Below are 17568 nucleotides of genomic sequence, written 5' to 3' on the forward strand. Positions count from 1 at the left end.
AGCCTGTTCAGCAGAGGACTAAGTGAACAAATACGTAGATGTTAATGTAAATCTTGGGTTTTTGTATCTGTACCTGATTTTACCTCTTGTTGTTAAGATACTGGATTGCAGCTAATTTGAGCACATGAGAATTTAGCATTCACATTCACCTTAGCATTGCTTTTTTGTTTCTGAAGTTGTTGCTTTGAGCCTGTGGTCAGATGAAGTGTCAGAGTGATTTAGATGATAAGTACTTTACAAAGTATGGTTTGAGACACCGGGTTTTGGTGTTGGATTAGCATACTTCTCTCCTGACTGTGCTCATGGGAGCATAGCTCTCCTCCTCACCTCCCTCTTTCCCTCAGAGTGTGAATGTCTGAGAAGCCCTGGAACCCACTGCAGGGGCCGTCTGCACTTCAGCATCTTTCTACATTCCTTATTCATTCACATGGAGAGGAACACGAGTCATCTGCCTCGCTCGCTCGCTCCCTCCATTTCTCTCTCTTTCTTTTTCTCTCTTTGCCGATTCATCAGGAAAAGCCAAGAGGAGAATTGCTGGAAGTCCTCCCCCCCCCCCACGCTCTCTCTTTCTTTTTTCTCTGTATTTCCCTTCTCTCATCTGCTTTTTGCTAATGCTGCCAAATATTTTGCAGAGCATACAAGCCCTGCCTATATTTACCTGACTCTGTCTGAAACATCGCCTCACCACCTGGCCCCAAGTGGTTCCCGCTTCCTTTTCATGTTTGTACACAGGCTTACACTGGGGGTTGGGGGTGGGGGGAGAAAGGGATGATTCAGTACTTTCCATATAGTCAGAGAAAAAGAGAGCTGCTATGATGTTACATGGGGAAGAATGTCTTCTTTCTTCTTACCTGTACAGACATTGAACCTTCAGATCAAGGTTGTTCAATACAGAGGGTTCAAAGAAAGACACAGTCCAGGGAATCAGTTAAAGAAGTGGTTGTTTGTTGTGCTTGCAAGACCTCTGCTCAATCAAGCAAGCACTTTGTGAGGGTGCTGCAATGTCAAGCCCATATGGGTAAGGCGTTTGAGGTAATAGCATCTGCTGAAAGAAAATGTTCTCCTGTCTGTTCTACAAAGGTTCTCCTGTTGCTTTCTCTGTCTGAATGACTGTCGTAATGCAGGGTTCATACACACCTGGGTCTCTGTGTGCGCAGTGAGTGTGCTTTTGTCAGCGCGCTAAATTAGGCTCAGTCAGACCCATCTCTCTGTCATGCTACAGTTCCTTGCACAACACTTTCAGGCCCTTTCCACAGTCACTGATATTGTCACGAAGCAAACCCTCTCCAGCCCTCTCCTCTCTTGTCTTCTCCTTCGCCCAGGCCTAATTACTGAGGTAGATTGTTGTTCAAATTTAGCAGTGCTAATATGGTCTGTTAATTACGCTGAGCAGCGTGCGTCCGCGGGATGCGTGGCGAATCTCCATATCAATGAGGTGCCTGAGAGAAAGAAAGAGAGGGATGGAGAGAGAGTTGGATCGAAAAAGAGAGATAAGGAGAGAGAGGAAGGGGAGAGAGAGAGGAGGTGCACGGAGATGAGGCCCTGTTGTTTAATCAGCCCTGAGCGCTGAGAGGCGGGCAGTCTGATGAGGACACACACCCACACACACACTCAGATGCCCACGCACCTACACACACTCAGAGACTCACACTCACAGACACTCACACACACAAACTTCAACGCTGACACGACACACACATGCACAAGAACTACACACCTGCATGGGCACACAGACACACACACACACACACACACACACACACACACACACCTGATCTGCTTGGCCTCCCAGGCACCACTGATGTGTAATGAGATGATTCCTAATTATTCCTAATTCTGCTCTGCCTCAGCCTCAGCCTGACTGCAGTGTATGACCATTACTGCTCTCTGAGCAGAGACATGAGCAGGAGGAGGAGGAGAAGGAGGAGGGATTTGGTCGAATCAGCCTTCTGAAGACTTTAATGCAGACTCTTCTTAAGATCTTAAATGGGCTGCTAGTTGTTGCACTCGTTCACTGAAATGAATTATTGGTTCTTATTCTTCAGGCATATCTCTAATTCTCTCTCTCTCTCTCTCTCTCTCTCTCTCTCTCTCTCTCTCTCTCCCTCTCTCTCGTGTGTGTTTGAATGTGAGTGAGCCGGCTGATGTGTATTGTTCATCACCTTCATTATTAAGCAGATGTTGACATTTGCTGCTGCATACTAGTCTGCTGCCCAGGAGGACTATTTCATGTGTCTATACTACAGAGTGTCAACATAGTTTGTCATACAGTATATTACTGTTGGTATGGGAGCCTGTGTTAGTGGTCAGCACAGAAGCACACCTGTGTTTCAGAAGGCTCTGTTGACTACAGGTGAGCCTTGAGGAGGCCAGTGGCACAGGGTAATTATAGGGGTGGCGCCTCTTTTTCAAGTCGAGAGAATACCAGTGCAGTCTCGTACTATGAAAGATATTGCAACTATGCTCAGAGGAAGATCCTGATTATAAACCTCAGATATAGGGTTTAGGAAGGGGCCTTATAGAGTTTCTTGGCCCCTTTATTGCAAATCATGAATTCATTCCTGTTTTGAAGAACTAATATGGTGATCAGAGCGCTTACAGAATATGCATTGGTAAAGTTAGTTTTTACAAACTTTTCATTCAGATTTCTATTTCCTCACTGCCTTTCTCTCCCATAGTGTATCATTCCCTTTCTCAGAACCTTTCTTTCCCACTGATTTAATTGTATGTCTTTCTAAAGGTGAATTTTACGCTCATAATTCAGATGTCAGTTTTCAATTCTTTCTCTGTCTCCCATCTACATGCTCTTTCCCCCAGTCTATTTTTTCTGTGACTGAAATTCATTTATGTAGGGTCGTAGTTCCGATTTAAACTGCCTTCTGGTGCGACTCCTGACAGCAATCATTTCTCCATTTTGTTCATTGTGAGGCGTATTGAGTTGTACCATGCTGTGCTTTGTCTCGGCTTACCTCCAAGATGAATGCCACACAAATATACCCGCATTTTATTCCCAGTGAAAGGCCAGCTTTGTAAAGGCTTCAAAATAGTTGTCACGGAGGGTCATGGAGGCAGTCAGCCACATTTTAATTTGCCGAACATTTCACAGTTCACTTTTAACGGTTGACTGAAGTCATTAGGAAAACAACATGATGCCCCCCCCTCCCCCCACCCCACACACCCACCCGTCTTCCTTTTCTTTCTCGCTCTCTTAAACACAATCTCACTCACACACACACACACACACACACACACACACACACACACACACACACACATCAACACACTCATTTTCCTGATAATAAAACTTGATCAACAAAGCACTTCAGAACAATTACAGCACTCTCTTCCCCCCTTTGCCATAAGTACAGTATTTACTCCCTGGTGTGGCATAGCTGTAGCAACTGCCTGCTCAAATCTGTTCTGTGCATTGGGAGCCTTCACCACAGCAATTCATCCTTCGAACTCTAAATACAAATTAGGCTTGTTAAACAGTATAATGCATTCATTAGCAACACTGAGCTGCCTTGTTGTTCGCTGAGTGTTCCTATTCATCTCCCCTTTCTTTTTCTCCCCCATTCTCTCTCTCTCTCCCTCCCTCTCTCTCTCTCCCTCTCTGTCGTACTTTTTTTCTCCTTTCTCGCTTCTGTTCCCTCATCCATCTATCTCCCTCTCTCTCCGTCTGCCTAATTAAAAATTGAAATATCAGTCGGCTCATTGTGGAATTATCTCAAAGAATGATAATTAGCAAATTTCCAAATGCAGTAATTCCAACCTTGAGGAAGTAATTAAGAGGCCTTGTTCTGGCGCACGGATGCCAGATAATGGGCCTATCATTCTCATCAAGCCCGGCCGCAACACGCTGCCCCCTAACACATTTATGGAGGGGTGGGAGGTCGAGGGAAAACAAGGAGGGTGTGTGTCTGAGGGGGCAGATCAGTTATCAGGTGGGTTTCGGGGGTCGGCCAAGTTTGTATTTCTCCGCAGATAATCAAAATTAATTATTCAAATGAACCAGTGCCATTATGAATATTTCAAAGAGTCTCTGACAAAAGTGAGGGGTGGTGGGGGAGGGGGTGAAGGAAAGGAGGAGAAGTTTGAAAAAGCGCTGAGGGAGAGAAGGAGCGAGGGAGGCCGTATCCCTGAGATGGAATGGAGGGAGATGGAGGGGAGCGTCCTCCACTGAGACGGAAACTGATGTCTGAGAGCTTTTCGGTGTCGTATCAGCCAGCTGGTACCCCCACTTCCCTTCGCCTCCTCTAGGGCAAGCCATGCAGAAGAAACGGTGGATGACCTACGCAGAGTGGAGGCTTAAATGTTTTTCTTTTCTGTGAGTGAGTGAGTGAGTGCGTGTGTGTTTGTGTTTTATTCTTGAGTAGTAGAGTTTTCCCCTAACAGTGGCAGAGCAGATCCATTTTGTTGTATGTGTCAAAGTGTTTAGTTGTACACACATAACAGGCCCATTTCCCGTGCAGTTTAATTGTTTGTCTGTGCGCTTGTTTTTGTTTTTGTGTATGTAGTTGTGGGTTCCCTGTGACTATCTCTGTCAGATTGACTGTTGAAGATGGACAGGCACAATTGTTTAAGCATTCTCTAATCTGCCAGTGGTCTTAGCATTGGATCATTAGCGCACAGCAACGCAATATTCTCTAGGGCTTGAGCCGGGCAGGACGATCAGTCAGACATCCTGCAGGCAGGCAGCTCAGGGGGTGAAGCGGGTCAGGCTGACCTGGGTCGACTCCCAGCTGACAGGCCCAGTCATCAGAGCAGGTGATGGGGGGCTTTTAAGGCTGATGTTCCGTGGGCCGCGGGAAACTCGGCAGACCGCTCCGCTGCGCTGCAGAACCACAACCTTGACAGCCGAGCGAGCGAGTGCATCAGCCACGACCCACTGAACTCTTGTTACTTCGCTGCTCCTGAGCACTACACTTCTTTTTTCCCTTTCTTATTTTTTTCTGTATCTCCTTTCTTGTGTCAATTATTTGTCTCTGTCCTTCCCTCTACTCTGCGTATAGATCTGTCCATGTATTTTCCTCTGTATCTCTCTGCTTTTCTTTTCATCTTTACTTGTCCTTGCCTCTGTCCATATCTCTTCTTTTTCTCAGTAATGTTTAGTCTCCCCCTATCGTCATCATACTTGAGCAATCACTTACATTTCTGGATCGTCCCAAGATGGCCATGTAAGGCGTGGAAACACCATTAAAACAGTCTGTTTTCTCCCTGAAGTGGTAGTCTGTGTTGCGTTGGCCTTTCCCCAGCCTCTCCTCTGTGTCACAGTGCCGTTGTCTTGTTTAATCTGCTCTGTCGTCAGTGAAGTTGGGCGGCGGAGGGAAATAAATCGCAAGGATGGCGCGTGATACTCCAGGAGGAGATGGATAGCCAGGGCTTAGGCTTCCAAGAGAGGATGCAGCTGTCGGTTACAGTGAGCCAACATGTTCATGAGCGTAGCGCTCGTCTTTGAGCCTGGAGGCTGCTTGATGCCTATTCTGAGCTACGAGCTATAAGTGTATGAGCCTTAGTCTCCTACTAAGTTTGTGCTGAGGGTGAAATATCTCCCAGGTGTTTCTCTCTTGCCTGAGCATCACACTGCTAACAGTAGGGGGACATAAAAAGGCGTGACGCAGTGTGTGAAATTCCATTGGAGAGAGCTCTCTGTAGCCAGGTGTGTGCAGCAGTGATATCTTTCCCTATGCCATTGACTCCACTGACGAGTTGGTCCAAAAATGAAGCCATGCTGCAGTTCTTAATACCAAATGACAAGGTGTCAATGGACATCTATTTTATACGAAATGTGTGTTGTCATCAATTAAACTGTATTTGCAGTCATGTTTAAATTTGTTCGTGATAATCTTTTCGTGAAAATAATATTTTGTTCTTTATAGTCATATTCTTATGAAGCAAATCACTCTTTTATTGACCAAACGTATGAATTGAACCAGTCCATCATCTTTTAAATCCAATTCATTGACAGCCTTTACACAAACATTTTTTGGTATGAAAAGTATGCCATTTGGCCTAATGTGTAATTCTCCACATAAACTGCCACTTCTGTCTTTCTGAGTCTATCTCGGCCTCAGTGAAGTATTCTCCCTAGGTGCCTCTGCCTTATAACTCCCCCTCTCTCAGGCTGTCTCAAGAAAGCCACATACCGGGAGAGAAAAAAGCTTTGATCAGGAGTGAGTCTGGAGACTATTCCTGCTAGGAAGGGACTCTATAAGTGTCAATATCAGTTCAATAGCCGCTGAGATGGATCACAGGTGAAGTGTGTCTAATGTATTCATGCGCTGGAGTCAGCACAGGCATGACTGGCGGTTGTGCTGATTTAGTATGCCCTTTCACAAATAATGCTAATTATTCCTTAGCAAGGTTTGGCTAAAGGTGCATTTTTTCCCCTGTAGTCATTGCCGCTTTTTCCTTAATGCCCCTTGGAAAAGAAAACAAGAAGAGGGAGAAGAAGTCTACTCCCAGAACAATTATGGCTTGTCCCAGTAGTTTTCACTCAATTATGCCTTGCCAAGAGACTCAGTTACATGCATGAGTATGCAAATGTCCTCATAAACACGTCCGTTTCGATGCATCAGCAGACAGCCACGCTTACCAAAACACACTGAAACCGTTACAACACAAACATAAAGACTGACAAGTCCACTTAGAAACACACACACAGATGACAGCTCTCAAACATACACACATGCACATGCACACACATGATTGCTCTCAAACACGCACACACATAGACACACACACACACTCCCACACACACACACACAGACAAACACACGATTGCTCTCAAACATACGCACATGCACATGCACATCACAGGGATTCACAGATTACTTCACCAATAGGTCAAAAATCAATGGCGTCCACTTGAGGAGAAATGCACCGTCTGCATGTCTTTATGGGGGGATGCCATGCTAACTCTCCTTCCCCTCTGTCTCCTCCCTCCTCCCTCCTCCCAGACCATAAAGGCCACCTCGCCTCTCGGGGACCCCAGGGTAACCTACAACTTGGAGGAGGGCCAGGTTCCAGAGACCAACATGCCGGTTCGGTTCTACCTAAAACCCAACCGCGGGGACGGCTCAGCGTCCATCCTGGTGGCGGAACCGGTGGACTACGAGAGCACGCGCTTCTTCACCCTGCGTGTGCGCGCTCAGAACGTGGCGGCCGTGCCCCTGGCGTCCTTCACCACGGTCTATGTCAACCTCACCGGTGAGATGCACGACACCTGACTGCCTCCTTCTCCTTTGATCTCTGTCTCTGCTCTCTAGGTTATACCTCCACTATTCTATCATCACCATCCCCTTCTTCCTTCTCACATCTCCATTTCCTGTTGTCCTCTCTTCTTCCCTGTTGTGTCCTCACCAGGGTATATCTTCATTATTTTCCTCAAAGCGCCTGATGGTTCTAGTCCCGATATCATCTGGGTCTTGAATGAATGCATGCAAGCCCAGACGCTTCCAAAACTAGCTGCTATTTAAAGTTCTAGCTCCCTCTACTGAGCTGTGATCTCTTCTCCTCTTCCTCTTTTCTCCTGTCCCCCTTTCTTCTCTCCTCTCCTCTCATCCCACTCCACTGCTGGCCTGTTCCCTTTTTCTCCTTTACTTTGCTCTCCTATCCTCTGCTTTCATCTTGTCTGCACTAGTTTCTTTTAGTTTGACTCGCAAATCTCTCCCTTTCCCCTCTTGCCTACCTCTCCTCCTCCACTCCCTCTTCCTCCTCCTGTGCCCTCCTCACCTCGTCTGTCTTCTTCTCAGCACCTCCGTCCTCTTACCTCCGTCCTCTCATCTCCTCTGCACACATCTTGTTTCCCCTGCTTTAATCTCATTCTCTGCCCCCCTTCATGTTCACTTCATCTCCTTGGGCTTTACTGCTGCTGGATCTCACACTTTTTTGATGGTTGTTGTTGTTGCTGTGGCACAAACATACAAGCTTGAAAACCCCCAACCGAGGGAGCCTTCTTTCTCTGAGGGACAGTCAGTCGTGTTTGTGTGTGTGTGTGTCTGTCTGTGTGTGTGTGTGTGTGTGTGTGTGTTCTTTGTGGTGTTTTGTCAGACATGTGTGTGTGTGTGATTTTGGTTGTTTTGTCTAACAAGTGTGAGTGTTTGTGTGCATATGCGTGTGTGGTGTTTTGCCTGATGGGTTCGTGGTGGGTAAGGTAGAGTGGGATTCGTGTGTGTGTACAGTGTTTTGTCACATAAGTGTGTGGTGGGTAGGCTGGAGTGGTGTGTGTGTGTGTGTGTGTGTGTGGCTGTGTGTGTGTGTGTGTGTGTGTGTGTGTGTGTGTGTGTGTGTGTGTGTGTGTGTGTGTGTGTGTGTGTGTGTGTGTGTGTGTGTGTGTGTGTGTGTGTGTGTGTGTGTGTGTGTGTGTGTGTGTGTGTGTGTGTGTGTGTGTGCCTCGGCTCAGAGAGAGAAAGCCTCTTCAGCCATTCCTCCAACCTGCTTCGCCCAGCTTTGCCTCTGCTCTCACCGCCCCCGCTTCGCTGCTCACACACACACACACACACACACACACACACACACACACACACACACACACACACAAACACTCGAGACGAGGCACCAGCATTAATTAAGGGGCGAGAGGAGATTGAAGCGTAATGAAAGGGAAGACAAAAGCCCTGGGAAGCTTGTTACCGGCACGGCGTAATCAACGGGCCGCTGGGAGCAGGCAGGCCACCTCCCCGGCGCACTCCACCAACCCTCAGATGGAACCTGCAATCTGTCTGTTTTTCTTTCTTCTACCTACTCTTCTTCTTTCGCCCCGTTGGAGCCCTCTTCCACGCAAATCCACACGTATGTGTGTTCCTCACGACTCACTGCAGGGCAGTGCACACCAGGGGAAGGACAGAAGGGACATGGGGCTTTTATGTTTTTTAATGACTCCTCTTTTGATTTGGATCCTGATTTGAATTATCCTCCATGTTGAATTGTGATTGTTCTGGCCCTGAATTAGGCTGTTTTGGTTCCCGCCCCTCTCGTTCCCTGTGTCTTTGTCCTGTTCTCTTCATCATGATATCCCTGGTTATCTCTCGCATGCTCTTTCTCAATGCTGTCTCTCTTTGTCTGTCTGTCTTTCTGTCTGTCTGTCTCCCTCTATCTCTCTTCCCATTCCCTTAATATTTATACCTCTATTAAATCTCTAATGTCGTCTCACTCATTTCTCTCTCTTTCTCTCTCTCTCTCTCTTTGTCTGTTTGTCTGTCTGTCTGTCTGTCTGTCTGTCTGTCTGTCTGTCTGTCTGTCTGTCTGTCTGTCTTCCTCTATCTCTCTGTTTCTTATTCCCTCAATATTTTTATCACTATTAAATCTCCAATGTCGTCTCACTCTCTCTCTTTCTCTCTCTCTCTCTCTCTCTCCCTCTCCACAGATGTGAATGACAACGTGCCTTTCTTCATGTCTTCCAACTATGAGGCCACTGTGCCAGAGGGGGCCGAGGTGGGGACGTCGGTTGCCCAGGTGTCTGCCTCAGACCTGGACTCCGGACTGCACGGCCAGGTCAGGGTCTCAAATCAAACTCAATGTATCTCTGCCCAGAGGTGTAGGGTGTATATCTTTTTTTTCACAGTTTATTCCATTAGTCTTTATTCTTGCTGAAGTTTGGCTGCAGTAACCACCTGTTTTCACTTGAATGAAGACTGAAAGAATGACATTGTACACAGACGCAAAGAGCTAAATGAAGTTATATAATACATGTGCCACTAACAGAAGCTTTGACTCACACGTATGAGTTTTAAAGAGCTGAACTGGTATCATGTCTCTTGATTTGATCAGTTCTTAATTCTTAAACCTGGACCACTCATTAAGAGAAAGCAGTTGGAAAAGCAGCTGACTGGAGCCTGTTTTGAGGCCCATGCCATTTGTCCATCACCTCCCTCCATTTGACCTCTCAGTGACCTCCTGTGTCTGGTGTCCTCCGCAGGTGAACTACGTCATCCTGAAGGACCAGAGTGGCGACTCTCAGTTCTTCAGCATTAACTCCTACACAGGGGTCATCCACACGCGCGCCACCTTCGACCGTGAGCAGAAGGGCTCTTACCTCATCGAGGTGCAGTCGCAGGACGGCAGTGAGTCAGCACGACCTGGACAGCATGGACAGCCCAACACAGGTGTGTGACCATCCCCACGTACAAACACACACACACACACACACACACACACACACACACACACACACACACACACACACACACACACACACACACACACACACACATACACACATACACACACACAGACACACAGACACACACAGAAACACACACACACACACTCACACACGTACACACACACACGCACACACACACACACACACACTACTCCCTGTACTTCTTCTTTCAAGAACAGTGAACACGTTTTCAAACAATCAGCCAACCCACATGCACACTTATAGTTACAAAATGGAACTCTCACTGTAGCCCTGTGGAATACAGTAAGCCTCTTCATAGATATATTCTCTCACTGACTCTCTCACACACACACACACATACACTGTCACACACTCTATTCTCCTCACCCACATGAAGTCATGCAGAGTATTCCCATCCATACCCCTGCCACTGACACACACACACATAGACACGCACAACACATACAAAACAGACACAAACACACTCACTAAACACACCTGCACGAGCTCTTCTGATTATTTTCCAGCTTAGTGATGAGACCGTATCAAGCCAGCTGGCGGGATGAGGTTCATTCATTAAGACATGCCTAACTCATTCTAAATGGTGATATAATGCGAGTTATTCTCCTGCGACAACGCCAACCTGCACACATCAACACATCGAGTCAAGAGTCGAGAGTTTGGCCTTTTGTCACTTCAGATGAAGTGTGCCTTGAAGCTCTCGCAGTGATTGGTGACTCGTCACCTGCACTCGTGTTCATGGAGTCAATTCTCCTAGAGCTTGAAACGACCTTGTGTTCGCTTAGTGCCAAGTTTATTCTACGGGGTTCCTACACACACATCACATATGCAGATGATCCAGTCAGTACTCCCCCAGTGAGCAGCTGTATATAAACCCAGCGTTGCCACTGTTTCACGACGGTCAGTGCAGTGGGTTGGATGAGTTGCACACAGAGAGGTCAATCACATGTACAGTTCCATACAGAGCGCTCTTATTACTAGAGTCATGCCTAAGCCCACCTAAACGTCCGATGTTCAGTCAGCGCTCCTGGATTGAGCTTCCTTTGGAGAGCTCAATAAAGGAAGTCATCATCTCAGTGTTGTGCTTGGGATGTGTACTTGTTTTCAAACCAGTCCAGTGGTGATTTCAATACCTGCTATGTCTCCAAATCTAGCAGAGTGTGTCTGTTCGTGTCAACATCTCAACACAATGTGAAGTCTGCATCACCACTCGTTCCATTTGAGTGCTGGTGATTTGAGAGCAGGTCAAAGCAAAGACTGTGGAATTGTTTGTTTTTCTTTCCGTGTCTCATGATGGTTTCCTCTCCTCTCTCGCAGACACGGCCTACGTGAGGATCTTTGTGACCGATGTCAACGACAATGCCCCATTCTTCTCCCAGCCCATGTACGAGTTCAGCGTGGAGGAGGACAAGGAGGTGGGCTTCATCGTCATGACCGTCACCGCCAACGATGAAGATGAAGGTAAGAGCCCTGAGAGACCACACTCCCAGTTGTCATGGGAACACTAACTCTGGTCAGGAACAGAGTCTGTTGTGTCTATGTCTGTGCGTGTGCGTGTGTATTAGTGTTTGTGTGTGTGCGTGTGTGTGTGTGTATGAGTGTGTGTGTGTATGAGTGTGTGTGTGTGTGTGTGTGCGTGTGTGTGTGTGTGTGTGTGCGTGTGTGTGTGTGTGTGTGTGTGTGTGTGTGTGCGCGCGTGTGTATTTTCTCCGTTTTGAGCGGCGGAGGTGAAGGCTGCAGCTGGTGGCGTGCTTCTCCGCCCGTCCTGTCTTTTCTGACTCCTCCTCTCCTGGAAGCACAGGCTCTCACTGAGGTGCAAAGTCCAGAGCCACGGAAGACAAACCCAACTTCCAGCCAGTGTTTGGTGTCCGCCATCTGGACTTGTTTTAATTAGTTTGGTGGTGGATACTGAGCTGGAAGTAATGAGTGCGATGAGCTGCTTCAGCGCATGCATGGTTGGAGCTGTGGCACACCGGCGTGTGTGTGTGTGTGTGTGTGTGTGTGTGTGTGTGTGTGTGTGTGTGTGTGTGTGTGTGTGTGTGTGTGTGTGTGTGTGCGCCTCGCGTGAAAGGATATTTTACTACTGTGGTCTCCGATAGCAACGGACCAGAACTGGCCCCACACTGGTAGAGGTCTGGAATCTGTTCAGCTGCTGTGTTGGTGGTCTGACCACCATAGGTTTTGTTTGTATTTTGTGTGTGTGTGTGTGTGTGTGTGTGTGTGTGTGTGTGTGTGTGTGTGTGTGTGTGTGTGTGCGTGTGGCTTTTGTGTTTTCTGCTGAAATGGGGAAAAATGACAGGAGGGACCCTTTCCCCTTCTCTCTCTCTCTCTCTCTCTCTCTCTCTCTCTCTCTCTCTCTCCCTCACCCCCCTTCTCTCCGCCTCTGTCCCTCTCTCTCCCCTTCTCTCTCTCTCTCTCTCTCTCTCTCTCTCTCTCTCTCTCCCTCACCCCCTTCTATCCGCCTCTCTCCCTCTCTCTCCCCTTCTCTCCCTCTCTCTCCCTCTCTCAGTGTGTCCTCTTTCTGTCTCTTAGAAGCCTCGGCTGGATCACACAAAAGCCGCTCATCTCAAAGCCCACGTCAGCCGTCTCTTCTTCCCTCCTTCCCTGCACTGATTTTGTTTTAGTCAGATCTCGCCGAGTATTGGGCTTGATGTTTTTGACAGCCTCTATGGCTACAGGAAATTGAATGTGAGGAAAAGAGAAGGGAAGACAAAAAAAAAAAAAAAGGAAAACAATTCGAGATGAATCTAGGTGAGATGAATCTCGATGCTTGTTAGCAAATCTCTGTGGTAAGTGTGGGAGTACCCCAGTCAGCCCTTTGAGCTAATTATTTGATGTTTGCTCCTTTGTTTTGTTTTGGAGTCCCTTGCTGTCACCGTGGAAATTAATAATGAAATGAGGAAGACCTCCTTTAATGACAGAGGTAAATCCCTTTGTGGCTCGAAGGCGTTGAGTGTTATTTGCACGCGTCGGTTTCATGACATGTTCTCCCAAAGATGCTGTGCAGTGCTAATGACATGCGATGCTGCATCATCCCATACAAGAGGGCAAATTTGCAAAAAATGCAAAAAAAATGAGCAGTATTTCGGATTGCTTTGTGGATAAATGTGTGTACCATTACTAGTGAATAGTGAATACTTGAGCTGTAGTGCATTATGGGGGCTCCATTGTACAAAATCACAGCCTCATCTATTAGGGGATTTAAGAGGAGGACAAAAAAACTAAGATGTGGCATGAGAGATTTGGCACAGACATAGAAACAGCAAACTACAGGAAACAGTAATTCCCCCTCAATGCTTTAGACTAATCCCTGTTCCTCTTTAGTCTGGTGCCCAAATCTGCCATCTCAACCATTCTACTGTCTGGTAATTAGAAGGAAAACGACTCCCCTCCCACCCTACTCCCCCATCAATTTGGATACAAAGATGAAAAAGGGAGTGAGAGAGAGACAGAGAGAAAATGAGAGAGAAAGAAATAGAGAGAGAGGAAGAAAGAGAGAGAGAAAATGAAAGAAAAAGAGAGAGAGACATTCATGCTAATAAAGCAATCTTGAACTTGAACTTGAACTTGAGAGAGAGATACAGAGAGAAAGAGAGAGAAAGAAAGAAAGAGAGAGAAAGAATGAAAAAGAAAGAGAGAGAGAGAGAAAGAGAGAGAGAGAGAGAACAGGAGGAGAAACAACCTGCAGCCCTGGCTGGCTCCCCTGCCTCTGCACAGGTGTCCGAGCAGGCAGATGATCTGTATTAGAATGAGTTAATCCATAAAACATGACACAATCCCATTAAGAGCCAGGGCTTGCTGAGCAGGCACGTCTTCAGGGAGGATTTGAGCTCAGCCACTCTTGGCTCCTGTGCTACCCCCCCACCCCCCCACCCTCACCCTTACACACACACACACACACTCACACTCACACACACACCTATCTGCAGACACACACACACACACACACACACACACACACACACACACACACACACACATGCATGCATAGACACTTACCTTTCAACAAAAAGGTCCTAACTTTCCTCCTGTCCTCTTCTCTTGCTTGCCTTTTCTTTTTACAGAATCCAGCTATATAACCCTGGGTCTAACTCAGAATGCCTCTGTCTGCATACACACAAATACTCCACACACACACACACACACACCTCTCATCCTCTTCCTCCTCTCCACGGAAGCCTCATCCCCTCGCTCTCTCCATCTCCGACCCACCCATCCCTCCTTCAATCCTCCTTTGTCACCGCCGTGACCACCTCGACGTGTTTGTTTTTCTATTTCGCTCAGCCCTGAATAGCCATGCTAATCTCCCCTACGCACTATTTGTTTGATAAAGGTGTTGTTTAGGAGATTAAACGCGCGGCGGCAGATAGCGGCCCCGGCCCCACCGCTGTTGCTGCGACCCCGCGCGGTATCGGCGAGCGGATTAGCCACAGCACCGACACTGCTGACAGCATGCTTTACCTTAATGCCATGCATTGTTTGACCTCTGAAATGAAATGCTGCCTCTCTGTGTGTGTGTGCGTGCGTGTGTGTGTGTGTGTGTGTGTGTATGTATGTGTGTGTGTCTGTGTGTGTGGGTGTGTGTGTGTGTGTGTGTGCCCGCAAATGTTTTATTTATGTCTTTGGAGAACAGCGTATCCTTCAAAACTAACTGCAACTGTGGATACTGTTGTTGCTTGTCCTGTGGTGCAAGTGGAATCAGGTAGCCATGTTGGACTGGGCTTTAAATGAGCAGGTGTGATGATTTAATGTTGTTGTGTTGTGAGCCGATGTTGGTCACGGTGTACATGCTGAAAGTGATAGAGGTTAGAGTGCCCCCCTGTGTGTCATCTGATAGCAGGCATCTGCTGCGTACAAGAGCACACACACACACACACACACACATTGATTGCAAGGAGAGGTTAAGCATGCTATGCACCAATTCACACATACACACACACAGACACTGCTCATCTGAGGGAGACGGTCTTGGACAAATCACCTCTGTGTGCCTGTCCCACAACCGGTTTTGTTGCCGTTTCACTGGATAGCCCGCCCAGTTGGCACTTTGGTGCGCTTACATCATCACACACACACACACATATATTTTTTAAGATATGTAGGCTACACACACCCCTTGCCGTCAGAGATACATAAAGAGATACAGTCAAAAATGCAGAAATGTTCAAGCTCAAATACAAACATAGATTACCATTCTAGCTCACATGCATTCAAAATACACATGCACACACACACACACACACACACACACACACACACACACACACACACACACACATACACAAAAATACACACAGCTTTCAGGGACACATCTAGTCATACAAAGAGGCATATCTGTAAAAGAAAAACCCACACACAAATGAGCACACACTGATACACACTTTATTTCTTTCTCCCAGACACGCACACACACACACACACACACACACACACACACACACACACACACACACACACACACACACACACACACACACACACACACACACACACACACACCACACATACGCAGGCTTGGGCCAGCATGTCATCATCTAGCGAGTGTGGCAGCGGCAGCAGGACAATAGCCCTCCTTCACAGCGTGACAGGGAGCGATGCAGGTGTCTGAAGCCTCGTTAAAGAGCCCACTCCTGTGCCACAGAAAGTAGGAGGGGGGCAGCATGCCTCACGGCCAGTCAGAGACCACCACACATGGCATATTCCTCACACACACACACACACACACACTCACACACTCACACACACACTCACACAAGGTACACAGGTACACACAAAGACCTGACAACTCTGATATCTCTGTTTTTGCTACAAACAGGAAATGCAAATCAAGAGTCTAGAATCACAATGAACCAAACACACACACACACACACACACACACACACACACACACACACACACACACACACACACCAGACACACTCCTTCACACACACACACACACATACACACACACACACACACACACACACACACACACACACACACACACACACACACACACCAGACACACACACAGACACACTCCTTCACACACACACACACACACACACACACACACACACACACACACACACATACTGAGGAGCTCAGTATGTGGAGGCGAGGCCAAATGGCTTTCCCATTAAACCTGGATATTTCTTATTACACGCGGAATGGAGACGGGGAAATGGAAATAATTAGGCAGCCGTCAGAGGAGGGAGGCGAGGGGGTTTTATGATCCTCTCAAATGTTTCTGAAAGCTGATTAGCTTTGCCCTCCTTTATCAAAATCTGCCCATTTAGCCAAGGACACTGCTTCACTGGGGCGGAAAATCAGACAAAATCACACACACACACACACACACACAAACACACACACACACACACACACACACACACACACACACACACACACACACACACACACACACTCAAAAAACTTTTTGGTGAGATGAACAGGGTGCAGATAATTTATAAGATATGAGGGCATCTGGGCCTCTTTGTGAGTTAGTGATGTTAACAGGGGAAACAGAGGAAGGTGTGCATGTGAGTGTGTGTGTACGTGTTCATGTGTGTAAGCTGGTATATGTGTTTATTATACTCTTAACGCTTAATTACAACTATCCAAGGCTTAATATAAGGAGAACTGGCACCTTCTTGGCACACTGGAGGTCTTGTAACACTAAGGCAAAAAGCTCCTGACACCCCCCCCCCTCCATTTAGCCCACACCACCCAGCCCCACAGCGACCCAGCTGGGCCCGGCGGGGCACCATATGGCCATGGCTGTTCATTAAGATGGCCGCTGAGGGGCAAAAAGCACCTCTATCCCCCGCTGGGAGTGTCAGGGCACATCGCGGTGAACGCTCCTGACGGACGTGCCCCCGATGCCAGCCTCAGCCCCAGCCCCAGCTCAGCCAGTGCCAGTCAGCCCCAGTGCAAGCCAGGCAGCCAAACAGCAGCACGGGCACTTGATATTTCGTAATGAAAGCCCTAACATATCCCGCCCAGATGGTGTTTGTCTGGTGAAATCTGCCGCGGACAGAGCCCGAGCAAGGCAAGGAACATGCGTGCCTCTGAGTAGTTTTGTGAGGCCCTCCCCCATCCCCTCCTCCATACCCATGATCGTACACCGTTACGCAGACACCCACTTGTACACATATGCCATACGCTAAATTATGGAAGGGAAGTCTATGGATGGGAACAGGGACTGACACCTGGACACAACTGCACTTAAAATATCCCACTTTACATGCACACACACACACACACACACACACACACACACACACACACACACACACACACACTGCCTCATTCTCTCCTGATTAAGCATGCTGCTCTAGGAGCCAGCTTTGCTCTGCAGGCTCTGCTGGATCCGTAGCGAAGGTCAGAGTGTGGGGCCAGGTCGACAGAAGCAGAAGCAGGCAAACACACAGATGTG

At 47.6% G+C, this 17568-nt stretch overlaps 1 protein-coding gene across 1 annotated transcript in view; it reads left to right on the forward strand.

The window, feature by feature from the left end:
* Positions 1-17568, forward strand: part of LOC308380066 (neural-cadherin) — a gene marked incomplete at its 3' end in the record, with an annotated part of 138550 nt that overhangs the window by 93450 nt on the left and 27532 nt on the right. The window contains 4 exon segments of the mRNA XM_080857347.1: positions 6960-7209; positions 9368-9495; positions 9920-10106; positions 11465-11608. Of these exon segments, the coding sequence (XP_080713473.1) occupies positions 6960-7209; positions 9368-9495; positions 9920-10106; positions 11465-11608 (709 nt within the window).

This window comes from Sprattus sprattus (genome assembly GCF_963457725.1).
Source record: "Sprattus sprattus genome assembly, chromosome: 19".
NCBI lineage: Eukaryota > Metazoa > Chordata > Actinopteri > Clupeiformes > Clupeidae > Sprattus > Sprattus sprattus.